The sequence below is a fragment of the Ochotona curzoniae genome, unplaced genomic scaffold (assembly GCF_017591425.1).
Source record: "Ochotona curzoniae isolate NIBS_2020 unplaced genomic scaffold, NIBS_Ocur_1.0 contig_2210, whole genome shotgun sequence".
Lineage (NCBI taxonomy): Eukaryota > Metazoa > Chordata > Mammalia > Lagomorpha > Ochotonidae > Ochotona > Ochotona curzoniae.
Genome location: NW_024465369.1, coordinates 32,362,008 through 32,388,543, shown reverse-complemented (window position 1 = coordinate 32,388,543; position 26,536 = coordinate 32,362,008). Strand labels below are relative to the sequence as shown.

Sequence of the window (26,536 nt, the reverse complement as noted above, 5' to 3'; positions counted from 1 at the left end):
TACCAAGTGAAAAGTTTATTATGTACTTTCCACTAAAGGGATCAGCTTAAAATTATTTGAAAGAGTTACAAACAGAAGAAAAGAGAGCAAGATCTTCCATTTGTCCACTGGTTCATCCCTGAGATGGCCCCAGCACTGGGACCAGGACACTGGCAGACCTGGTCCAGAGAGGAATAGCCAGAGTCTGAACCAGCACCCATCGGAGATGCCGACACCGCACGTGGATGCTTAAGCCACTCTACCATAATGCTGGCTACAACATTTATTGTAATTTTCTCAACTTTTTCCCTCTTCTAGAAACTTACGTATCTATTTGTCTACCTGCTGTAATTATGGTCCTTTTCAAAACAATTCTTAAATTGCATAGAAAGGAAACCTTCGGTGTGATGCTTTGATTAAGGAACTAAAACCTTTTACCACTCAGAGTTAAGGACAAGTTTGGCTCCAGACACAGAGGCAGCACCCCAGTCGGCCCAGGCTGGACCTTCCCTGAGAAGCTCCAGGTCACTGCTGGTAGGGTGGCCAGCGATGTGGCCAGAGGTGTGTTACTCCGGCTGTCCCCTGGCACTGCCCACCACTGCCCAGGCCAAGAACCCACTACCTTCTTTCGTCTTACTTCAAAAACAAGGAAAGAGTATACATTTAATTTCATTCCATAAATCAGTTCCAGTTAACTTAATCATCTCTTGGAAAACTCAGAAAGCAACCATCAGTCATGAAAACAGAGGTGGGACAAACAGGAAAGTAACAAGTGCATGTGTGGCAATGACAAGCTGTGACTGACATGTCAAGAAGCGGAAAATGACTGTCATTTATTGCTGTATCGATGCTTTCCCAGGAGAGCTAAATTATACGTAGCCACAAAGTGCCACATTCTGCTTTAAAACCGTGCGACACTCCCTTTATTTCTCTTTTAAATGCCATTTTATGGTGTATGTATAAAGCAACAGCAGCAGTTACAAAATGTTGTCTGAGTAATTTTGAGAGCTCAAAACAAGGATCTGTAGAGGCTGAATAAAAAGATGTTCAATTAATAGTGCACACTGCATAACTTTAACAAACATCTTCAATTGGAAGTTTTGTGTAAACCTTTGTAGCGATGTGACTCTTGGAGACCAAAAGGAAGATACCGTTTCCTTTTACAGTTTAGTGAGGCGGTCTGCATTCTCTCCAACAATTTACAAAGAACAAGAAATGCTGCATTTGAGGACATTTCATTTGTCAGGGAAGGAACAGGAGGGGACAGGGAACCTAGCACATACCCAGCCATCACCTTCCCCAAAGACGCACACCTCGGCGGTGGCAGTGGGAGCCTGGCAGCCGGCCTCGCTCCCAATGCTTTTTGGTTGTTTAAAATACAAGCTCTTCCCCATTTCCCTCCCCGGCCCATGAGCCTCGCGCCACACTGGCAAGACACAAGCCCACGTCCTCTTGCTTATATTTTTCCCCTTAGAATTATTTACAGGACGCCTATAGTTACGGTACAAACTAGTATGAAATTAACGACAGTTTGCATTTCCAGACCCGCTCCCGTGGTTAGACAAATCCACCACGCCAACGCCCAAGATCGGTTCCAAGTTAAGGTGACTCGGGGGCAGCTGCCTCCGTGACTGTGGGCACCGGCTTCTCCCGGGCTGGGGCGGAGTCGCTGCCTCTGTCCTCCACAGTACTGGGGGCCAGGCCAGGGGCGGGCGTCACATCCGCAGTGAGCGAGGTGGCAGCGTCTGCCTTGGCAGTAGTCGTGAGGGGGTCAGAAGGCGGGTCACCGACGGGTGGCAGGGAAGACAGCAGCTCCCCAGAGCTGGCTGTGGAAGGACCCTCTGGAACCAAAGGGAAGGACGGGAGGAACTCGGATGGCAGGGGCAGAGGTGCAATGCCAGGCAGCTTGTGGGGAGTCAAGGAAGGAAGAGGTGGCAAACCTAGGACAGAAAGAGCACAAGATCATGAGTCCTCCCCGCACTCCAAGAGCGGCTGTCAACAGCTCTGACCTGCCCCTCCCTGAGAATCCTAGACAGACAGCAGTTCACACCTTCCTTCAGCTCTGGCTGGAGTCACAGAATCCAACATCAGGAGCGGAGGTGCCAGGGCTCAGGGCTGAACCCATCTCCTGGGCAGGATGGCCAGGAGGCTAGCCAGTGGAGATGCAGCTGGCAGGGAAAGGGTGCAGGCCCTCCAGCTGGACACCAGGGAGAGGCTCTGTTAGCCTCCCCTTAGCTATCAGCCTCTGGCTAAGTTGGTAACTGTTTATTACACTGATGACTTTAGAATGCAGAATAACGGAAGGAGTCTCACTTCACATTGGACCAAGGGTTGCTGCAAGCCTCTTGCCCTCAGGGCCTCTCAAACTGGAGAAGGGTCAAGGAGGGGCCAAGAGTGCAAGGCCAAGGAAGTGTGATGGCGCCTCAGGCCTGCTGCTCCTTCCTTTACACCTGGCTGAACCTACACAGATGGTACCGCAAGTAGAGTGCCAGTTAATATTCCCAGCAGAAATGGAACACGATGGCATGCACTGCCATGTAAGACCACCCACTTGGACCAATGGTGGGCCCCAGACCACAGAGTGTATTAGAAGTCAGCCCCTGGAGGGTGAAGGGCATCTGAGGGATCATCAACTATTAGAGCAGGCGTGCGGGACAGTGCTGCCTTGTACCCACGGATGCATGAAACCCGAATGCAGACACGCTGAGTATCTGCTCTCTTAGCTGTCTGTAGCTAAAATCTCCCCAGTTCTTATTTCTAAAACATCATCTAGAATGGAGAACAAGAATCAAATACTAAGTCTTTCAGATACGGCACACAGTACCTTTCCATAGCTTTGGTGGTGAGGCTTAGCTCATGTAAAACAGACCCACTCCTGCCCTTGGCAAAGCTACCTCCCAGCCACGGGGAGAGACACAAACCATACCTCATTAGATCTGCACTCCCCGTGTGCCACAAAGCAGAAGGGGAGGGGCAGCCAGGCGGAAGAGAATCAGAAAAGCCTTCCTTATTCCTCTTCTTTTAAGAAGTTTTTAAACAAAAAAGATTCATATTTATTTGGAGCAGCTGAAAACACATTAATCTGGCCCTTTCTGGAAAGCACTGACCTAGAGCACTGGCTTTGCTGAAGGCAGTGGTTTTTTACCAGGAGGGCAGGAGGGCAGGACTGGCCACATACCGGAGTTCGCGAGCTCGGGGAAGCCAACGCCGGGCAGGATGTGCGGCGCGGGAAGGTTGAGGTTGGGCAGATTGGGGAGGTTAGGGAGGTTGGGCAGTCCGGCTGGTAAAGACATCAGACCTGAACAGAGGGCAGGACAGAATAAAAACAGATCACTTTACCTATGAAAAGCAAATCTAAGGACCCAAACACAGGCTGGCCACTTCCAAGGGACAGTCCCCAGTCCTGGCATGTGCCATTTTGTACCACAGTATCATGAACAACAACAAACTGAGCTCTAGTTCTACAGCTAAGTGAGAAGACTGCTAAAGCAAAGGTTAGAACAAGTAACTAATAATCCTTCGAGACCCAGGACGTCCGGGCATCAGGGAACAGGCCGAGTACTGTAACAAGCATGTGGCAGCAGACGGAACCCAACTTCCCTTTGCTGTCTGAAGGTTAGTCTCTCTGAAATGGACATTTTTCCTTGTGAAAGTCACCACCAAGGTGTGAGGTTTTCTCACTGCTGAGACGCCCACACTCCCACTGCCGCGACTGCGCCCTGCTCCAGTCCCGCTTACTTGGTAACGTTGTAGCTGGGTTTAGCGGTGGAACAGAAGTAAGGGACTGATTTACTTGTGGTGGCAATAACGGTACTGTTGGTACACCTAAAACAAAAGCACAATGACTTGCCTGACTTAAAAAAGTTGACACAAAATGGACAGACCATACTAAGAACCTTCAGTCCCATCCCCACCAGGTGAGGCTGGCTTTGCCCCGATCCCTGACCTCACCTCCCTTCATGCTGATCCGCCGACTGCCCACAGCCCTGACAGAGCCTGGGCCCAGAGCGGGGAAGCTGTGCAACCCTCCCTCACCACTAAGCTCCCTGGACAAGGTGCTTACGTCTGACCTATGCAGAAATGGATGAGGAAACTTGGAAACGGGACACAAGGATTCTGAATAATCACCTTCTGGGTTCCTGAACCGAGAGACCACAGACAGCTGGGGCTGCTGGGCTCCACACGCCGTGTCATGGTACCAGCATGTGCTAGTCTATGAAAGAGGGCTAGGAAGTAGACACAATCTTAAAGTCCCTCGAATCATGAGCAGAGAAACAAAATACAGTTTCATGGTGGATGCCATGGCATAGCAGGATGGCACAGCTCTTGCACCCCTCCCCTCAACCCACACTGAAGTGTGTGGGCTCAAGCCCAGCTCCACTTAGAATCAAGCTTCCCGCTGATGCACCACTGGGAAGCAGCACACAATAGCTCCGGTAGTTGGGTCTGTGCCACACAGGTGGAGTTCCTGGGTTGGGATTTAGCTTGGCCAAGCCCTGATTGTTGTGGGCATGTGGGGAATAAAGCAGTGGATGGAGGAGATCTCTCTCTGCCTTTCAATCAAAATATAGTATAGTCATACAATGAAGCTTCATATAGCAATTAAGAAACAATGAAGTATGCTACAAGAATCAGCCTTGAAAACATGCTAAGTGAAAGAAGTCAGTCACAGAATATGACACATATTACAGGAAATATGCAGGTTAGGCAAACCCAGAGACACAGAGAGTGGATTAGAGAAGCGCAGCCTGGCGGACTGGGGGAAACAGAGGGACTGACATGGCTACAAGTTTTCTTTTGGGGCAGCAAAACATTCTAAAAGTGATGAAGTTGCTGGTTTCACAACTCTGCAAATACACTAAAAATTACTGACTTGAATACTCTAGGTAAAATTGTAAGAAATATAAATGATAAATAAGTAAAATTTAAAAACAAGACAAAAAAAATAAATAAAAACACTAGGGCCCAGCATGGCAGCCTAGCAGCTAAAGTCCTCTCATTGTACACACCAGGATCCCATATGTGTGCCAGTTCTAATCCCGTTAGCCCTGCTTCCCATTCAGCTCCCTGCTTGTGGCCTGGGAAAGCAGTCAAGGACAGCCCAAAGCCTTGGGACCCTACACCTGCATGGGAGACCCAGAGGAGCTCCTGGCTCCTGGCTTTGGATCGACTCAGCTCCTGCCATTGCAGCCGCTTGGGGAGTGAATTATGGGAGATCTTCCTCTGTCTCTCCTCCTTTCTGTACTGTGTGTCTGACTTTCCAATAAAAATAAATAAATCTTTAAAAAACCAAAAAAACCACTAAAACAAACAAAAATGGTTACATTAGGTAGAACAAGGCTTGAAAAAAAAAAACCCACTGGAGACAGGCCCCAGGTCCACCAGCTCACTTTCGCATCCATAGGGCTATCACTTAGGAAATATGCAAACATTTGTTGAGTAAGTTAAGCAACTGAACAGAATTTAAAGGCGGAGTTCTGACTCTACAAATTGTGTGACCAAGAAAAGCTGAACCAGGTCTGAAACACCCAATCATGCCCACATGCTGGCCCAGGTGCACAAGGCACTCATCTAAGCGCCCAGACACAACCTGTCAACAGCAGGGACCTTCAGTTTCCAAGCACACTGGCATTGGTTTTCACAGCTCTCTTCAAGAACATCAAGGCACACAAAGTAAACCGCAGACATATTTCTGCATACCTGTACTGAGCACGTTATTGACAGCCGGCGAAGTTGAGCTAACAGAAAGTCCCGACAGACCCTGTTCAATTCCTGTGGTTCCAGGTGGTGACAAAGATGGGGGGTGAACTGAGGACAGCTGGACCTTCCAAGGTAAGGGGAGGAAAAGAGCAGCAACAAATCAGTTCATTATAAAGAAAACAACAACAACAACAACAAACACACTGGCTCTCCGTCTGCCCCAGAGCAGCACCCTGGGATCACGGGGCAGCTGCAAGGCGGGGTGCGCCCTTTCAGGCAGCACTTCCGGACTCTCACACCCACAGAGGGCAGGCCCGGCGGGGTCTCTCCAGCCTGTCACTTTCATGTCTGCACAGTTAGTGCCCACTACACAGAATAGTCTAGCTACTTCCAGAGCAGGAGATGGTCTACTCCTTTTTGGTCATCCAGAAGTCATTTTATCCAACCCTTGAACTTCACTGAGGTACTCTGAATTCTTAGCTAGTTAAAACTTTCATTGCTCCTGAAAGCAATCAACTGAAAATATTAATACCATGGGAGATTTCTTAGAAGAGTCTCAAGAATCCATTTAAACTTTTCTTACCAATGAATGTGACGTCCAGAGCTCCACTTTTCAGGGGGAAAAAGAAATTTACATGGACTCTACCAGTGTGTGGTTTTGCTTTTGAGTACCCTCAACTTCTGCCAGTTCCAGTGGCCTCTGCTACATTCCAACCTAACCTACATCATGGCCGTTTTCCCAGCAGCCACTGCATCCTCTGGACTTCTCAGACTCCCACTGACTCAGAGACTGGGAGGGGCAGTAGCCATAATGGTTCGATTTGGAATAAGAAACTACACTGGTCTGGTCTGACTGTGACCCACAGTGGGGTGCAGAGAGGTGAGCAGCCACCCCCACTCCCTGTAGGCCTGCACATGGCCAGTGTGTGCCACAAAACCACAATGCAACAGCCCTGTCTTGACAGCATTTTCTTCACGCGTAGTTTTTATTCAGCTGTGAAAACAAAACTTTATACTAGGATAACAAACAGTTAAATCCCCTAAGCCTGCTCAAACACCGAGCTCTTCCTGCTTTCCCAAGTTTCTGAAAACAGCACCAGCTAAGCATCACCTCACCCACCGTTCCTTTGGAAATGCTCGTGCCCGGGATATGGCTTTTTCTTCACTTCTTGGCTACACTGAAGGCTGACAATGCTCCTTTTCTAGAAGCTGTGTTCTGTTTGGACATCCTCCAATCTTCCTTTGCTGAATTCCCTTTCTCCTCCCATGCAAATTTCAAAGATTCTGATTTCAGTCCTCTGACCAGCAGAGCCCCACTCCCTGAACAACTTTTACCAGTACACACAGGGTTAAATTGCCTTCACTTTGATGAGCCCCAATTCTGCATCTCTAGCCCTGTCCTCTATCCTAGCAGGGCTGGTGGTTCTAGCAATCTGGGTGCTGCCCTGGCCAACCAAGAGAGTGACACAGGGCCTTTGACAGGCCAACCAGCTTCTCTTGCCCAGGGCAGCAAGTGTTGGTAGTGACACAAAATGGCCTCCTGTGTTTAGTGGAACGCCAACTCTTAGGTATTACCATGTGGACACCATGCAAGAACTTCAAATGCATCAAATCTGGCCTATGTTTGTGGAAACTTGATAAATTAGCAATTCTCTTACCTCCGTAAACCCATCTTTAAGAGGAGTAATAGGTGTACCGGTCATTTGTCCTGGAAGGGAGATTTTCTTTCCTTCTTCAAATGGACGCGTAGGTATTCGATGCAAATAACCATATCCAATGCCACATCCTAGGCTATGGAAACAATTGTTTCTTACAGTTATTATCAAGTACAGCTTGATTTTGAGGTTTTGAAAGACACACACACACACACTCTCTCTCTCTCTTTCTCTCTCTTCCACTCTTTCAAACAATGTCATCTTCTCAGAGGCCTCTGTCCATCCTCTGTGGAACAGCACCCTTCCCTCCACCAGGGATGCTACCCCTCAATTGTTTATTTCTCCTCAAGCTTCAAACACCATTCAACACACTGCACATTTATTTGCTTACAGTCCCTCTCCCCCATACAATGTTACGGTCCTGAAGGGCTGAGGCCTTGTCTGTGGCCTGCCTTACTAGCTGTGGCACACTGGCAGACACTTAATTACCTTTGATGACCCACAGCCTTTCCCCTGAGGAACTTTATTTTGAGATCTGATCACCCTGATTCTATCAGCCAAACTTCACAAAAGTCCTTTCCCCTTCTTCTCTTTGGGGAATTCTAACACTGTACCCCATACTGGGAAAATCGTCAATCAGGGTGCCTGCCCTACCCAAACCAAAGAGCAGCTCAAGTCCACGGCCTGGCCAACCAACCGCTCTTGCCCAGGGATAGAAGTCTTAGGTAACAGTGACAAGAAAACCAAAATGACTTCGTCTCTTGACACCAAGGTATCTAAGACTGGCCACAATTGGGCTCCAATCTGTGTTTCCATGGTGACAGCTTTTATTTCTAAGCTAGCTTCCTGACTCTTACAGAGTAGGTGATACACAAATACCTCTGTGCCCACCCCCTACCAAGGCATGCGTTACCTCCGTGAGCACCAGCACTATCAGAGGTTAACTGTAGCACACAAGAATGCCTCACATTATAAAATTACTCATTCATTCTTCCCTAACCACCAGAGCTGCAATTTTCACTGGATTGGATCTCAACAGTGGCCAGAACTGAGCTGATATGAAGTGAGGAGCCAGAAGCTTCTGGGTCTCCCACGCAGGCACAGAGTCCCAAGACTTTGGGCCATCCTTGATTGGTTTCCCAGGCCACAAACAGGGAGCTGAAAGGGAAGTGGAGCAACCAGGACACAAACCAGTGCCCATATGGCATCCTGGAAGATGCAAGGCAAGGACTTAGCCACTGGCTATCGCGCCAAGTCCCCCAAATTTTTTACTTATATATTTGAAAGGCAGAGAAAGACGAGAGCGATCTCCTGTGTGTTGATGCCAGGAACAGTTGGGACGGCGCCAGGCTGAAGCCAGGAGCCTAGAAACCAATCCATCCTTCCCATGCAGAGGGGCTGGGATTCAAGTATTTGAGCCATCACAGAGGTGCAATTTAAAACAAGGTGCTTATTCATCAAAATAATTAAGTAGCGGTGGAATTTGAGGTAATGGTATGAGATCTTCTGCAAATTAAAGATAAACCAGGGATAAAGTTGAAAAAAAAATGGAATGAGAAAAAGTTGGCCTCTGAGGAAGGAATAAAGAGGCATGGGGACACCAAATACACGATCAGAGACTGACTCAGGAAAGTGGGTTCCGCAGACCTGTGAAATGCGATGGCTTGACCAACAGTATTAAACTACACCAAGAGGAAACCTCTCTTCCAATGAAAAACAGCTGACAGAAGCTCAGGAAATAACAAGAGTACTGCAGTATTTAGTCAGTAATTAAAAATGCTCCTTCCTGTTGGACTTCACTCTCCACCAGATTTTCTCCTTGTACTTTGCCTCCATGCTCAACAGGCATGCTAGTCCTAACCAACCTACGTGTTCTTCTAACTACAAAGGGAGCATTTTTTATTTGCCATTCCAATAAGTACAGCAGCAGCTTCATCTACTCATTTTATGGGAGCCAGTTTCCCTGAAGTGGACCAATTTTCAGTCCCCTTGGAAGGTCTCACTTGGGATGCTGCTGCTGACAGCTGGAGAAGGCAGTGATGGCTCGATCAAGGACTGCTCCAGACAGGCTCATCTGAGGATGATACCTCCAGCATCCTTTCTCAAATTACAAGTGAGAATTCAATAGCGACACCGAGTCCGCTGTGGGCACAGGCAGGCTTCTTGGCTGCAGTAACCAGGTCACCCTCTGCCAGCAAGGGCTGGAGCCTTCAAGAAACATCTAAAAATTCTCAAACCTCAGGATTTTCTACAATGATGGTTACACTGACTAACTCCAAGAACAAAAATCCTCCTAGCTCTAAGATCAGTAAGGGACAGCTGCAGCACACACGTGCTCCCTGGAAACACAAAGGCACCCCTGGTTGCAGTGCCATAGCTCAGCACTGGCCTTTACTCGAGAGAGCTCCCGTCATAAGCCGCTGGCATCCTCAGTGGAAGCAGTCAGTGTCCAGCACACATCGAACCGGTCTGCTCAGGAGTCCCTAACTGCCCCAGGTGACCTCACCTGCCTTCTCCTCCCCACGCAGAATTCGGGGTGATAATCACTTCGCGACAGTTGTCAGTGTCTGTGTTGTACACGTAAAGCTTCAGGGGCTTGGCTTCGTGCGTCTCAATCAGGCTGAACAAATCTTCCGACTGCAAAAGCACAGACAACAAGGTCTCGTCACGTTGGCACACAGTGAGCTGAATCCGTCGATCTCACCTGCCTACCATCGGGGTCACCTGGGAAATTTCTCTAAAAGTACAGACTCTGGAGGCCGGCACATGGCGTATCAGGCTAAACCTCCACATGTGGACACAAGCTCAAGTCCTGGACCTTCCATTTCCAACCCAGCTCCCTACGAATGTGCCTGGGAAAGCAGAAGATGCTGCAAATGGTTGGGCCCCAAAACCCACGTTGAACAACCAGAAGTGCCTGGCTTTGGACGGCTCCAGCTCTTTCCTCTCTGGAACTCTGCTATTCAAATAAGTAAGTCTTCAATAGGAAAAGAAATAAAGACAAAGACTCTGAGCCCTGCCTCAGATGTGGGGATTGTTTGTGCAAACTGGTAATATCACCTAGACTTAATTTATTACATCAATTCAAGAAGTTGTATTATGTGCAAAGCCTCAGGACCAATTACCTGAGATTTAGCCTGCATTCACAGTAAAACTTTCTTTACCCAAGTTCTAAATATTCTGCTTTTACTCTTCATTATTGAAATCCAGTTATCTCAGCACTTCATTTCTCTCATTTTTGATTTAGCAATGTCTTCAAAAATTCCTAAAAAAATGTGTATTATGAAAAAAATATTACATGGATTTCTAAATTGTTTGCATTCAAATAAGTATGTTTTAATTCCATTTTCCAGAAAATGTTGACATACTCTTGTATATTTCCACTAGCTGACAGATAAGGAAAAGGATCTCACTAGAATAACACACAGCTGTGGAGCAGGGACTCAGGCCACGGCCTTTGACACCAGCACCCCACACTCTCAAAGCGCGCTGCTCTGCTTCCTGCAGAGCTCCCTGCTCGTGTGCCTGAGATGACAGCACACAATTGGCACATAATGGCACAAGTGCTTGTACCATTGTCACCCATGTGGGAGACCCGGATGTTCTATGCTTCTGGCTTCAGCACGGACCAGCCAAGGCTTTTGTGGTCATTTAGGAAGTAAACCAGAGGATGAGAGATGTCTGTCTCTCCCTATCAAATAAATAAATCATCTTCCTCTCTTTCTCCTCTCCGCCCCCATAAATATATATCCCCCCAAAATCAAACTACCAACCAAACAAAAATTCCCAAAATTAAAAAATAAAAACATGGAAAGGAGAATGAATTCAACGACATAAGGATTTGATTTAGTCTTCAAGTATGAAAGAAACTTCTATATATATCATATCCAAATTGTATACAAATGCCAGACATTTTTCCATTTCACAGCTATTCTTTAATGAGGTCCCCACCGGATGTTGCATTTAATATCCTGAGGTATAAGCTACCTTGATTGGTAATGACTACATTTTAGATTAAATGCAAAACATGCAAACAGCTTTTTGAATTCAAATGCCAGTGAGTTGTCATCCACACACTCATTACCTCATTCATGACTGTATCTGCTCCAATGATGTAGTCGCTGTGAGGCCTAAGACCTGCCAGTGCTGCCGGAGAATTTGATTCGACTTCCTAGAATGACATAAAACATATTTCTACATTAATATACAGCAAATACTCTTCCAATTTTTATATTCACAGTTCCTAGTCATAATGATTAAAAAAAAAGGTATGTTTGTCTTGTTAGAGCTAATGTCAGATATAGGAAACAACAGAACATGCATATTTAAAATTTCTAAGCACAAATGTGTCTGGGAAAGCAGTGGAAAATGGCCCAAGTACTTGGGGCCCTGGCCCGGAAGAAGCTCCCGTCTTCGGCCCTGCCCACTGCAGGTGGAAAATCTCTCTGTCCTTTCTCTGTGACTCATTCAATTAAATATGAAAATAAATCTTTAAAACCAATTAAAATTCAAGCATAAAAGGTATATAATACTCTATATAAATATTTTAAAGTTTTCTGTAGCTACCTGCTTTAACAGATGCCTCATTAGAAATATAGTTCAAAAGCCTGTATCTGCTTTTCTTCAGGATTTTTTTCTTTTTAAAAACATATGAAACTTGCTGTCCAGCCTAATGATATTACACCCTTCCAATCTCCCTGAGCCAGAGACAACCAAACCATCCCTGAATCACCTTCCTCACAGCTTCTTAAACCACAGCAACACGTGGCAGCTGATACTCACCAGGACATGCCAAACGTTCTCGTTGGCCCCGTCAAAGCTGCAGAAACGAATGCTCACTCCCAGCAAGCCCTGGCCACCCCACATGCTACTGGGCGTGACTGAGGTCTCCCGCAGCTCCAGGGTTTTGCTGCTGTAGATCAGCATTTTTACAGGCTTTTCCACATTCGCTTTCAGTAGATCCTTTAGAGTGTCATTGTCTTTATTCTGTTAACAACACAGAGAAATATTCTTCAATCACAAAACTTTAATATGAATTGCATCTTAAGTATCCTTAGAGCCCTTATAAGAGTACTATTAATTAATACACACACAAAACATTCAACGATTGACCACCAAATATTCCTCCATGTGAAAACAACCAAGAAAATCAGAGCAACTCTCACATTAATGACAAGTTAATGAATAAAATTATTTCTTGAGGGCCTAGAGCGGTAGCCTAGCGGCACCAGGATCCCATATGGGCGCCCGTTCTAATCCTGGTGGCCCTGCTTACCATCCAGTTCCCTGCTTGTGGCCCGGGAAAACAGTTGAGGACGGCCCAAAACCTTGGGATCCTGTACTTGTGTGGGAGACCCGGAAGAAACTCCAGACTCCTGGCTTTGGATTGGCACAGCTCTAGCCACTGCAGCTACTTGGGGAGAGAATCATTGGATGGAAGATCTTCCTCTCTGTCTCTCCTCTTCTCTGTACATTTGACTTTCCAATAAAAATAAAATCTTAAAATAAATTACTTTATGAGTAAGGGGTTGTATATCAGAGATGTCAATAAATAATGAAAAAAGCCTTACAAAAAAGAACCAGCCATGTGGCTATTGTCATAAGAATTTCTTTCCAATAATATATCACAATGGATCATAAGCAAATGATTGTAAAAAATAGTTTTGATTTTGTATTTATGGAGCACATCTCTCTGTATGGTTCTAATAATTATTTATATCATGAAACTCAGCTCTGAGAAAAATGACAAGGTATATGACAACAGTCTTTCCTAATCCATTTGTCAACAAGCCATAAGTCTGAAACATCTGTTCCAGTTAAAACAACTGTTTCCGGGTCAGCACTGTGGCAAAGTGAGTTAAGCCTCTAGCTGCAATGCTGGCATCCCACACTGAGCACGGGTTTGAGTGTCGGCTGCTTCACTTCCTGTCCACAGCTGGTAACGCTCCTGGGAGAGCAGTGCAAGATGCAGACGGAAATGCTAGCTTTGATCTCTGCTAGCCCTGAAAGTGCCCACAGATGGAAGATCTCTGCCTCGCCTCTCTCCCTGTAACTGTGCCTTTCAAATAAATACATAAACTCTTTAAAAAGCAAATTCTGGCATTTAAATTACTCCTGATTGTAAAACTTAGATACTTAACATACAAAAGTCTCCAATGATTCTACTCCCCTACGGAACTCACTGCAGAGTAAATTACAGTATTCTTGTCCTTGATTTGATACTTGAATGTTTATTAATACAATAACCTTAACAAACTGGCAACATATTCTCCATATGGGCAATGTTTATTACTGAATTAATAAACATCTACCCAAGAAAATCTGGAGCAGTCCATTTTAAGAGATTACCAAATACTATAATCAAAAGTATAAAACGATGAACTTACTAATCTTGAACCATTAATAGAAACAATAAAATCAAAGAAAGGCTCCAGTCCTGCTCTGTGTCCTGGAGAATTTTCCTGTACCTGTAAGAAGAAAATATCAAACATGAAAAATGCAAAACTTACTTAGAAATGATACGCTTAATCTGAATAGTTAAGTATTATCAGTAAAAACAACCTCATTGATTAAAAAAAAATAGGTACACTTCAGCTCATTTCTCATCTCTCCCAGAATAATGAATGCCCTTCCAGCTCCAATTCTACCCCAGCACAACTCCACAACACTGCCTCCTTTTTGGGTGAGGCGGTCAGTCCTCTCTGCAGATGGCACAGTAGGACAGCCCATCATTCCGACCAAGTGACCCATGCAAGCATTTCTTCCACTAAGAGCAAGTCATCTTTCAGTTACAAAGCTTTAAACATATAATGGAAATACAGGGGTGGAAAATGAGCATTTAAAAATTTTCTACAAACTTTTTGAAGTAACCTCCACAAAGGGAAGAATTGAAACAGGTTAAAATTAACTGTCAAGAGCCCGGCGGCGTGGCCTAGCAGCTAAAGTCCTCGCCTTGCATGCCCGGGATCCCATATGGGCATCGGTTCTATCCCGGCAGCCCCACTTCCCATCCAGCTCCCTGCCTGTGGCCTGGGAAAGCAGTCGAGGACAGGCCAAAGCTTTGGGACCCTGCACCCGTGTGGGAGACCCAGAGGAAGTTCCTGGATCCTGGCTTCGGATCGGCATAGCATCGGCTGTTGCGCTCACTTGGGCAATGAATCATCGGATGGAGGATCTTCCTCTCTGTATATCTGACTTTCCAATAAATAAATAAATCTTTAAAAAAAAAATTAACTGTCAAAAATGAAATGATAAAAAAGTTTCAGTAATACTTACAGCTAGTAATAGTAGAAATGTGACAAAAACCTGAAAAATATAATCCGCCTTGCACTTCCTTTTTCACCATAGTCTAAGGAATTTTTAATCTACTTGAAAAGGTGCTGTCAAAACTCTCACAAATCAGGGTGCCCGCCATTTGCAGGCTGATTTCTTTAAAAGTCACAACAATTCCAGCACAGTCCCAAGGCCAGGCCAGGGACACAGACTCACCACCTCATACGATTTCAGCCACTTTCAAATCATCATCTCAATGGTTTCCACAGTATTTGCAGAATGTATTTCTACAGTGCCAATGTCAGTTGGAACTAGTCATTACTTCTTGGATAAATGTCACCTCTTATTTATTTTATGTCTAATTGTACTGTAGCTGTCCTGAAGAAGTTAAACTAGATTTTCTTCTTTTGTCAAAGCAAATAGTTGTTCATTATTCAGTCGGGTCAATGTTTAACTGACCTTACTTTATGTATACTCTCCTGCAAATCTAAATTGTTTTTTGTAAAGTCAACAAGTGAAATATCAAAGGGATTAGATTACTAACAAAAGTAATCTAGCTATTACTTAATTTCTTCATACCCAGCTTTCTACAATGAGGGTTGTTTCCTATTCTATGTAATATCAACTAAAATGTCATTGATCCAAAAAAGTAGACAGACTCCTCAAAGTTGAGTGGTGGTTGCCTGCAGCTATCATAGGAAGAGTAAGGCAATGATCACCCACATGAACCCCTCATTTGGCAACATTAGTATCTCCATTTTCAAGGAAAAACCAGCATTTAAGTGTTTGCAAATGATGTTTATATTTGAAGTGAATGTGGCAAAATGTTAAAAATTGATGCTTCAGGGGCCCAGCGCAGTAACCTAGTGGCTGAAAAGCCCTTGCCTTTCATGTGCTGGGATCCCATATGGGCACTGGTTCTTTTTATATACTTTTTTTTAAAGATTTATTTATTACAAAGTCAGATATACAGAGAAGAGGAGAGACAGAGAAGAAGATCTTCTGTCACTCCCAAAGCGACTGCAACAGCCGGTGCTGCGCCAATCCGAAGCCAGGAACCAGCAACCTCCTCCGAGTCTCCCAGGTGGGTGCAGGGTCCCAAGGCTTTGGGCCGTCCTCAACTGCTTTCCCAGGCCACAAGCAGGGAGCTGGATGGGAAGTGGAGCTGCCGGGATTAGAATCGGCACCCATATGGGATCCCGGCACATTCAAGGTGAGGACTTCAGCAGCTAGGCCAAGCCACCAGGCCCTAGGCGCTGGTTCTTATCCTGGCTACTCCGCTTCCCTCCCAGCTCCCTGCCTGTGGCCTGGGAAAGCAGTCGAGGACGGCCCAAAGCCTTGGGACCCTGCACCCGCGTGGGAGACCTGGGAGAGGCCCTTGGTTCTTATTCAGCTCCAACCCTTGGGGCCACTTGGGGTGTGAAACTAGCAGATTGAAGGTTTTTCTCTGTCTCTCCTTCACTCAGTAAATCTGCCTTTCCAATTAAAATACATTTTTAAAAATATTTTAAAACTCAAATTAGAATTTTTTTTAAAAAAAGAAAAGTCGAGTTACAGACAGGTGGGAAAAACAGACATACTAGGTAGCTATCAATTAGATGTGTTATGCCTATCTCATGAAAGGCAGCCCTTAATTAGGTGAGGAAAGAGGAAAAATAGCACAGATCACTGACTCCCCCAAGAATGAGGTTTTTCATTATACAGGCTCCTCATCAGATCACTTAATTACCTGAATGCATCCGAATGACTACTCATGGCTTTGGATCTTGAATTTAAACACTTCACTGATTAATTCCAGCAGTTCACCTTTTAGTTAAAAGCACTTTTGCCACATCACCACCAATTTAGAAAGCTGACTCTGCACACTGATTCTTATCACACCTCCCTCCAAGTATAAAGTTTAAACCTCTTGTTTGAAATGGAAAGTTTCCAGTGACATCAGGAGCTTTTTTTCCCCTGTAACTCAAAAAGTAATCAATAGCTAGGTTTGAATTCTAAAATAAATAAACTTAATCCTTTCCCTAACTCTATTTTACCACTGTATTTGGAACAAACATTGATTTTTTTCCCCTCCACTTCTAATGGACCTTGAAATTACTCTTTTCCTCAAATTTATTTACATTATTAGTATCAGCACAGTTATAACAACTAGGTAACTTAATTACTGGTCGGAAGCCAGAAGAGAGAGTCCTAGAAAATGTTCTCTTCCACCTTAACATACCTGTTTCACAACACGCAAAACAAGACCTACAACACAGCAAACTGAACACCCACACGGGGAGCGGCTCCCGAACATCACCCGCTGACCACGTCAACGCTGCCCACTGCCCATGGCATCACTTGATTGTTAATTTATGCTGTTTCTCTCAAATCATCTTAATTAAGAAGCCTATATATACTTGGTTCCATGGGCCATTTAACATGTTTTAACTGGTCAGGTTCCATAGTAATATAAAGTGAACAGGTTAAATTTTGAAGTTTAATAACTAAGATTTTCACACCATTAGAGACACAGAGTAAAAACGACATGGGTCACCCAGCGCGGCCTTCTCTGGAGCACTGGCAGGCACCAGGACTGAAGAGGGCCAGCTGAGGCTTCAACAGGCACCGGGCCGGATGCCAGTCACACGAGTGTGTCACTCGTGAAAATTCACCAAGCTGTACACTACGTGTGCTCTTTTGATACAAAGGTTTATTTATTAATTTAATTTGATAGGCAGATTTACACAGAGAAGGAGAGAGAAAGATCTCTGTCTGCTGGTTCACTCCCCAAACTGCTGCAAAGGTTAGAGCTGAGCCTACCGGAACCAGGAGCTCCTCCCGAGGCTCCTGGGTAGGTGCAGCAGCCCAGGGACTTGAGCCATTCTCTGCTGCTTTCCCAGGCCGTACGAAAGGAGCTGGAGGGGAGGGGAGGGGGAGCAGCCAGGACTAGAACTAGTGTCCATATGGAATGTCCATGCTGCAAGACAGAGGACTAGCCTGTTGAGCTACCATACTGCTCCCAAAGCAAAAGGCTTTAAGATTTTCTCTCTCTGCCTAAAAACTAGAGATGCAATCTTTACAAGAACAGTTCTCAACACCTCATCATGGGACACAATTTGAGAACCTGCAACTAAGTCCAAAGGGACCCTGAGCAGTCAAGATACACCACCACAAAGCAGCTTGCCCCAGACTCACTGTTCACAAAAACACACTGAGTCCACTCTCAGAGTCTATTGGCATTTATTTTACCTACTCCGGCTAACTGATTTCCGAGTCATCAACAGCCATAATAACAGCCAAAAGAACTGACGAAAGGTGAGATGCTACTACTGCCAAATTACAAAAATTAAAAATCAGAGAGAGAAAAAGAAGCACCAGTCTTAAGTCAAATCCTTACCCAGTGAGTAGTTACTGGAGCTTATATACAAGGTGCCAGCCCCTCACAAAGAAAGCAAAGAAAAAAGTCTTCGACGTAAGTTGTTTCTGTAGACATCCAGCGAGGGTGGAGATGTTCTATGTGTGTGTTCCAGAATAACCACTAATCACCTGGGACTTCAACACCTCTGAAATGTGGCTGATGTGGCTGAGGGACTAAATTTATTTTACCTATTTAATCAATTTACATTGAGATTAAAAAAAACCACACTGGGAGGTGGGAGAGGCATTTGTCCCAAGAACCCAAGTCTCAACTCAAGAGTACCTAGGCTGGACGTCTGGCTGCAGCTCTTGCAAGCACAGAACCTAGGGGGCAAGGGTGAGAACTCAAGTTCCTTGGGGGGGTTCCCGGCCCCCAGGGCCACTGCAGGCATTGAGAGTGAAGCAATGGGTAAGAGCTGTCCGTCTTTAAAGTAAGCAAGTAAATAAACATACACTGGGTCCAGAGCAACAGCTTAGTGGCTAAATCCTCGCCTTGCATGTACTGGGATCCCATATGGGCGTAGGTTCTTGTCCCAGCTGCCCCACTTCCCATCCAGCTTCCTACTTGTGGCCTAGAAAAGCAGAAGAGGACGGCCCAAAGCCTTGGGACCCTGCACCCGTGTGGGAGACCCAGAAGAAGCTCCTGGTTCCTGGCTTTGGATCAGCTCAGCTCTTATGGACACTTGGGAAGAGCTTTCTCTCTCTCACTCTCTGTAAATCTGCTTTTCCAATAAAAACAAATAAATGGGGTTTTTATGCTCAAAACATTATTTATTTATTTATTTAAAAGATTTATTTATTTTCATTGGAAAGACAGATATACAGAGAGGAGGAGAGACAGAAAGATCTTCTGTCCAGTGATTCACTCCCCAAGCAACTATAATGGCTACAGCTGAACTGATCTGAAGCCAGGAGCTTCTTCTGGGTCTTCTATGTGGGTGCAGAGTCCCAAGGCTTTGGGCCGTCCTCAACTGCTTTCCCAGGCCACAAGCAGGGAGCTGGATGGGAAGCAGGGATGCTGGAATTAGAACCAGCAATCATATGGGATCCTGGTGCGTGCAAGGTGAGGATTTCAGCCACTAGGCTGCCGCGCTGGGCCCATTAAAACATAATTTAATAAAAATATTACAACACATGATGGCTAGGTGGACAAAGTATGAATATAGTAGCAAATTATAGTAGCAATTATAAAAACATAGTAGTATTCTGAGGTTATTCAGCACAACAAAAGTCACAATACGAGGACAAAACTTTTCTCAAACATGTCAGAAAAAAAAAAAGCTCCAATAAACAAGATGGAAACCGCTGGGCCTTGCCTACCCCTCAACAGAAATGAGAAGTCTGAGATGCAACTGCACAGGAAAGAAATGCGAGGCACCGACAATCAGACCCGGATGGCAATTACCAAATCTTCAGACGTAAGATTTAAAGTAGTATCATTCAACTACTGTGGGCAGTATCACTAGGCTCTAATCGGAATTTCGTGTGTCACGACAATTTAAAATATCAAGAGACAGAAGAGAATAGACAAAAAATTCATAACACAATTAAGGCATTTTTCATGAAATGTTACAGCGTATTAACAGTTGCAATGGAAAATGTATCTCTTAGCTTGAGCTGTAATAAAAATAAAGATTGAGAAGCCAGCATTGTGGGTAGTGGATAAGCCACAGTCTGTGATGCCAGCATCCCAAACAGGTGTTGGTTCGAGTCCCGGCTGCTCCACTGCTAACTGCTTGAGAAAAGCAGCAGATGATTCCAAAGCATGGGACTCCTGCCAGCCCCCCGCAAGACAGGCCATGTGGCCTTGGGACCCTGTCTCTCTGGACGTCTGTCCCGCCCTCTCTGAATAAATAAATCTTGAAAAAAATAGATAGAAATTGTCACAAGGTAAGGCATCAACTGTATTGTGCAAAAACAATTTTGGTCTGAATAATATTTAAACGACTCACTTTAACTTTAACTGTACATATAAACCTTTATGCTGTATTCATGTGCTTAAATAAATAAAATGAAAAAAAAAAAAACTGGGACTGTGACCAAGTAAATAAGCAAAATCTTTCAGAGTTACAAAAAGCATTTGGCAAGAGAAGCTACCCTATGTCTACAAATGGGCACGGCTCTCTGGGTCTTGACACAAACGCACAGTAAGCAATTTGGCCTCACATAACTCAAAAAGCCTATTTTCCTGAAGTAACCCTATGATTTCACTTGTAACATATAAAACAATCTGAAATACAATTTTAATGGTCAAGGAAATAAAGACTGTCATTATACAGCAGTTAGAAATTTCCTAGAAATTAGGAAAACAACAGTGAAACAAACTGAAATCTGCTCTGACGAGCTGTAGGCTGTTTGCTAGCTCTCAGAGAGGGGAGCTGATTTAGGTTTCTGTTTCTTAGGAAAAGGAAATGTGCTGTGTGGCCTTGGGTAAATCAGATTAACCTCCCCAGCTCGCCTCCTCTTCGTCTGTCAAATAAGGAGTCACACGGAGGGTCTCAATGATTTACGGACAAGTCCTAACTCTCTCTGAGCTACATCTACAGATTCTACAAAGACGAAAACCAGACGAGCAAGGTTATTTTAATTAAAGAGTCTTTGGCCATTTTAATGAATGAGTATCAAAATAATCTATGGTCACACACTGTGGCTTAGTGGGCGAAGCTGCTGCTTGTGACGCCAGCATTCCACATGAGCAGAGGAAAGTGTCACGGGTGCTTCACTGCCAATCCAGCTTCCTGCGCAAGGCCTGGGACGACTGCTGAAACTGGTCCGGCGCTTGGACCACTCACCCATACAGGATGATGGTCCACTCACTCAAACATGCTTCTCACACACAAAGGAAACGCTTAGACGCCCATGATACTACCAATCTGTCCAAGGTCTATGAACGCAAAGAAAAGATTAAGTTCAGTTACACAATTTGTAAAAGTATTTAAGGTTCACGGACACAGTACTTCACAGCTTGTCCAGACTCAGATACTCTGATTCTTACAACGGAAAGCAATTTCAAAAATATTGTCCAAACTTCTTTGGCCTCTTATGACAAGAGCTCAGTAGGGGCAGGGACAAACTCTTCAGATGGTGTTTGCCTGTAAAGCTTTTCTAGTGACTACTTTGTATGTAGGAAAAAATATCAAATAACCAGTTTGCTTTTTACACACTTCTTTCAGAAATGGTAAGATGTGAACTATAATGAGAATTATGTTTTTGAAAAGGGTATGAAGGCCAGGGTGATGGCTAGTGGCTAAAGCCTTACCTTGCAAGTGCCTAGATCCCATATGGTCGCTGGTTTATGTCCCAGATGCTTCATTTCCCATCCAGCTCCCTGCCTGTGGCCTGGGAAAGCAGTCAAGGACGGCCCAAAGCCTTGGGACCCTGCACCCATGTAAGAGACCAAAAAGAAGCTCCTGGCTTCAGATTAGCTAAGCTCTGGCTGCTATGGTTCCCAAAAATGTAATTTTTAAAAAAGATTTTACTTACTTAAAAGGCAGAGAGTCAGAGAAACACACACAGAGAACTTCTGTCTACTGCCTAACTTCCCAAAACGATATACAGGACAGGGATGGGCTGGGCCAAGACCAGGAGCCAGAACTCCGCTTGGCTCTGCCACATTGCTGGCAGGGGCCCAGGCATTGGGCCATTTTCTACTGCTTTCCCAGGCGTACCACCAGGGAACTGGACTGGAACTGGAGCAACCAGGACTTAAACCCATGCACATTATGGGATGTTGGTAACATAGGCAGCTGCTTAACCAACTGTGCTGTAACACTACTCTCTCCCCACCAAAGCAATTTTGAAAATGGATTTATCTGGTTTACTTGATAAATATTGACAGGATTCTAGGCAACAAACCTGCACTCAACATCCTTCAATTACAGGCAGCTAAGTTACAGAGTAACTTCTGAGACACCTGCTGACAGGGCTAAGGGTATCAGCCTTCATGGTGAACCTGGAATCTGATATATTGCCAAAGGACCCTTGATTCATTTTTTAAAAAAGACTTAGTTGAAAGTCAGAGTTAGGGAGGGAAAGATGGAAGAGAGATCTTCCATTTCCTGGTTCACTCCCCAGACAGCAGCAATAGCCAAGGTCGGGTCAGGCCTGAGCCAGAAGCCAGGGGCTTCCTCTGGCTCGCCCAAGTGGGTGGCGGGGCTGAAGCATGCCAGTTATCTTCCACTGCTTTCCCAGGCCATTAGCAGGGGCCTGTTCAGAAGTGGAGCAACCAGGACGTGCATGAGCCAGTTTTACTTGCTAAGCCACAACACCAGCCCCTGAATTACAGTTTCTTTATAGCAGACCTTCTAAACAAATTAAAATCTTACTTGGGGTTTGCACCACAGCACGGATTAAGCATCTGCCTGCAGTGTTGGTATCCCAAATGGAATCCTGGCTGCTTCACTTCCAATTCAGTCTTCCTGCTAAAGTGCCTGGAAAAGCGGCAAGAAGGTCCAAGTCCTTGGATCCCTGCCCCCATACGGGAGACTCAAGAGAAGCTCTGGCTCCAGCAGCCTTTTGGGGAGTGAACCAGCAGACAGGAAACCTCTGTCTCTTCCTCTTCTTTTCTCTCTAGAAAATCTGCCCTTCAAATGAAAATAAATACATTTTAAAAATTCTTTCTAAAAGTTTGCTTTTAAAAAATAACTACACACTGGGCCCAGCACAGTGGCCTAGCAGCTATTGCACATGCCAGGATTCCATATGGGCGCTGGTTCTAATCCCAGAGGCCCACTTCCCATCCAGCTCCCTGATTGTAGCCTGGCAAAGCAGTTGAGGATGGCCCAAAGCCTTGGGACCCTGCACCTACATGGGAGACCCTAAGGAAGCTCCTAGCCCCTGGCTTTAGACTGGCTCAGCTCTGGCCGTTGAGGTCATTTGGGGAGTGAATCAGTAGACGGAAGATCTCCCTCTCTATGTGTCTGACTTTGCAATAAAAACAACTGAAAAAAAAAACTGCATACTAACAAACAACTACATACTTGCAACTACTATATATTTCGTGAACATTGCAAAAATTCTAAAAGATATATTAAAGTTTAAAAGGAATGTAATAAAAATGTCACTACCAGCAATGCATCTAATAGCATTTATTTCATTTTCCTGGGTGCTTGAATGGCTATGCACACATACACACAGTGCTTTGAAACACAATTTTCACAAAGCACACGGCATTTTAATCTCAGTCAGATTTTGATTTCCAGTTCTCGGGAGTTGGCTATTGGCTGTAAAGATAACACTGGTAACTTTTTGAACAGGGTGGATGTACTTAAATATATCATATCCTTCATGAAAGAAACATGGCTTAGGGCCAGGGCTGGGCATGGCAGGGAGAGGGGAGGATGAGGGCTGAGAAGAAAAAGTATTTCAACAGGAGGAGATTTTACAAGTGCAGGAATCTAGGGACTTTGTAATAATTCACAAAAATGAAAATCAGCATTTATATAGATAGGGTTACAATGCATTAGTTAGGGGAGATGCATTTTTAAGTGAAAACAAATAGTAGTAGGACTTAAGGTTGCCGGTACGTACTTATAACAACAAAGAAGTGGGACAACCAAATGGGCCACTCGAGGAGGCGCTGTGTCCCCACATTACGTGGCACTGTGGAGGGCCTGCCAAGCGAGGTGACCCAACAAAGAGACCACGGTGTGCTACAGCTGGTACCACACGATGCCCATGGTCACCGAAGGGGAGAAAGACAGAATATGCCAACTAGCTCACACACACAGAAGCATCTGAGCAACTGACACATCACCATCACGGCCACGAGAAACCAGGCACTCACACAGACATGCAGCACAAGCAAAGAAACCGCCCAGAGTGGATTTCTGGACTCATCTCAGGGTTGTCACCTAAGCTTACTTCAAGCAGAATCTAACAGTAGACACTACCAAAATAACAGGAAAAAAAAAAAAGGAAAATAAAGTCGGACTGAATTACAGGAACTCAGGAAATAACCTCCAACCAGCAGTCACTACGGTGTTTCAAAACCCAACACCACCACTTACCACAAGGAAATGGTCAAGGAACCCGTTACTGAAGAAAGCTAACTCTAGCTAACTCTCTCTAGAACTCAGCGAACATACGTGACTTTTTTCCAACACGCTCCTGAAACATTTTCTCCGATTTCGAAACCGAGTAGTCCACCAGCGGATAACACTGCTGCACAAGTGGGCAACAACAAATGTAGTCAATTTCGTAAATTAGGATTTAACACAACACCTTTACCTTCCAAACAAAGATGAGGCGGAATGGCATACAGGCTGGCCTTCCATGCGCAACGCCAGCAAGCAACCCATACGGGTGCCGGTTTTGAGTCCTGGCTGCTCCATTTCCGATCCAGCTTCCTGCTAATGGCATGGGAAGGCAGTCCTGGAGCCCCTCACCCACCACATGGAAGTTCCTGGCTCCCAGCTTCAAACCAGTCAGCTCTGGCCATAGTGGCACCAGCAAATGAAAGATCTCTCTCTCCCTCTCCACATCCGAAATTCTACTTTCACATAAAATAAACACATTTCTTTATATTTGAAAAGCAGATTTTATGGAGAGGGGAGAGATGGAAAGACAGAGATCTCCCACCTGCTGGCTCACCCCCCAAATGGCTGCAATGGCCAAAGCTGAGCTGACGAGAAGCCCGGCTCTTCTGGGTCTCCCGCAGGGGCCTAGGGCCGTCCTCCACTGCTTTCCCAGGCCACAGGCAGGGAGTTGGATGGGAAGTGGAGCAGCCGAGACATGAACCATGGGGATGCTGGTGTCACAGCTGGAGGATTAGCTTGCTGCACTACTGCCTTGGCCCCCAAATACACCTTTAAGAACAAAGATAAAAAAAAAAAAAAAACGCAACTGGGGGGAAGGGCAGAGGAGACTAGGAACACAGAAGCAAATTCTCCTAGACAATCATTCCTATGTTAAAGCTCCCTTTAATAATATGCTAATTAAAGATTTATTTCATGGTGTGCAACAATAAGGCTCCAGATGTACACTTGTAGTTAAGGCTGCCCATAGCCTTTCTGAAAGTCAGATTCACAGAATCCTAACACATCTGTACTCTGGAAAAGGCATGACACGGCTTTACTGAGATGCACCTTTACAAAGACAGCACACTTTCAACTTGAAATGAAGTCACTAACAGAAAGTCGTTCTGATGTGATTAATGTGATGATGGCCTTTTTTCCAATATTATTATTATTATTATTATTATTATTTTCACCCAGTTCCCCTTGCACTGAGGGCTGTACTACAAAAGCACCCTAAATCCTCAAGGAATCAAGCCCACTTGGAGTCCCAGCCGGTAAACCTGGATAACAGATCCAGGGCACAAAACTCAAGCCCAGTGCAGACACTTGCACTTCTCGCTGTCAGGTGTCCCACCTTCCCCTTTGTGGCGGGCTCTGGGGGGTGGGCAGGGTGACAGAGGAGGATTTAGCTAAGGGAAACACCGTGCGGGGGGTGGGGGGCGGGAAATCCGCCCTTTCCTACTAGGAATAAGGTCTCCAGAGGAATTGTTAATGGAACGGAGAAGCAACTTAGGCGGCTGAATCCTGCAGGTGAGAAAGGCCGACCTCCCCACCCGTCTCACATGGGTCCTCGGGCAGGAAATGAAGCACCAGGAAGCCCGGACACTGCATCCCGGTCCTGCACGGTGCCACGGGGTCCACCGTGCATCAGTCCCACTCACACAGGTGCCCCAGCCTGCTGCCCTCTGCACGGCTTCCCCTGGCCGGCCTCACACCCGACCACGACCACGCAGGCCGCCTCCCGCGACGGAGGGAGGCTGCTTCCCTCTGTCCATCAGAATCCTTCTGGAAACATTTGTGTTTTAACCCCCGCTGAATTCCATCACACGTCCTCGACAGGTCATGGAAACAGCAGAACGGAAGTCTGCTTCCCTCCTAGCCACCCCCAATCCGGGAGATGGGGAAGAGGTGGGTTTGGAAAGGTCAGGAGTGACGGAAGAGGGAGGAAAAAAAAAAGTCCTATCAAAATCAAGTCCGCCAAAGCTACCTGACTTGCAGGCCACTCGGGCCCGCGGCTCCCGCCTCGCCGGCCCGTGCCGGACCTCCGGGTCGAAGCCGGGAATGGAAACACCTGCCGCCTCGGCTCCAGGCTGCTGTTCCGGCGCCCCTCGGGGGCCGCCGCCCCGGGGCCTGACTAACTTTGGGAAGTGAGGAGGCGCTCAGAGGAGCTGTGAGGTGGGACCTGGGGCCGAGGGAGCCCCCCAGCTGCACCAGGCCGACCCCGGAGCCGAGTGTCCCGTGCAGACGCGGGCGGCCTCGGCCGAGCCAGCTGCCCCTCGGGGCACCGGGCCTAGCTGCTCGCGGGACAGGGCCCCGGCAGGGCCGCGGCCGCCGGCGGAGGCCTTACCCGCAGGACGTGGTAGCCTTCCGTGCCCCCGCCTGGGATCTCGACGCTCTGCGAGGAGCCCATGGCGCCGGGCGATCGGTGTAGCCGAGCCGGGCTCCGCTTGCTCCCCGCCCCTGCGCCGCCCGCTCGCCCCTCCGCCTCGCACTTTGGGACGTGGCACTCGCAGC

The 26,536-nt window shown here is 46.1% G+C and overlaps 1 protein-coding gene across 1 annotated transcript; it reads right to left on the bottom strand.

Moving 5' to 3' along the window:
• GORASP2 (golgi reassembly stacking protein 2) lies at positions 1 to 26,536 on the bottom strand. Its single transcript, XM_040971700.1, has 10 exons — positions 26,370 to 26,536; positions 13,721 to 13,801; positions 12,117 to 12,320; positions 11,419 to 11,505; positions 9,841 to 9,971; positions 7,338 to 7,470; positions 5,680 to 5,803; positions 3,718 to 3,804; positions 3,158 to 3,277; positions 1 to 1,919 (listed from the first exon to the last, which is right to left on the bottom strand). The coding sequence occupies exons 1-10, from the start codon at positions 26,430 to 26,432 to the stop codon at positions 1,579 to 1,581; spliced, it is 1,371 nt and encodes a 456-aa protein (XP_040827634.1). The 5' UTR covers positions 26,433 to 26,536; the 3' UTR covers positions 1 to 1,578.

What these genes read in the sequence shown, in the direction of transcription:
- GORASP2 (XM_040971700.1), bottom strand. Translation starts at nt 26,432, where the DNA reads ATGGGCTCCTCGCAGAGCGTCGAGATCCCAGGCGGGGGCACGGAAGGC. An exon ending in TTAAAGATGGGTTTACGGAG is followed by an intron (nt 5,804 to 7,337) that starts GTAAGAGAATTG and finishes TTACCTTGGAAG; the next exon opens with GTCCAGCTGTCCTCAGTTCA. An exon ending in CCCAGCTACAACGTTACCAA is followed by an intron (nt 3,278 to 3,717) that starts GTAAGCGGGACT and finishes CCCTCTGTTCAG; the next exon opens with GTCTGATGTCTTTACCAGCC.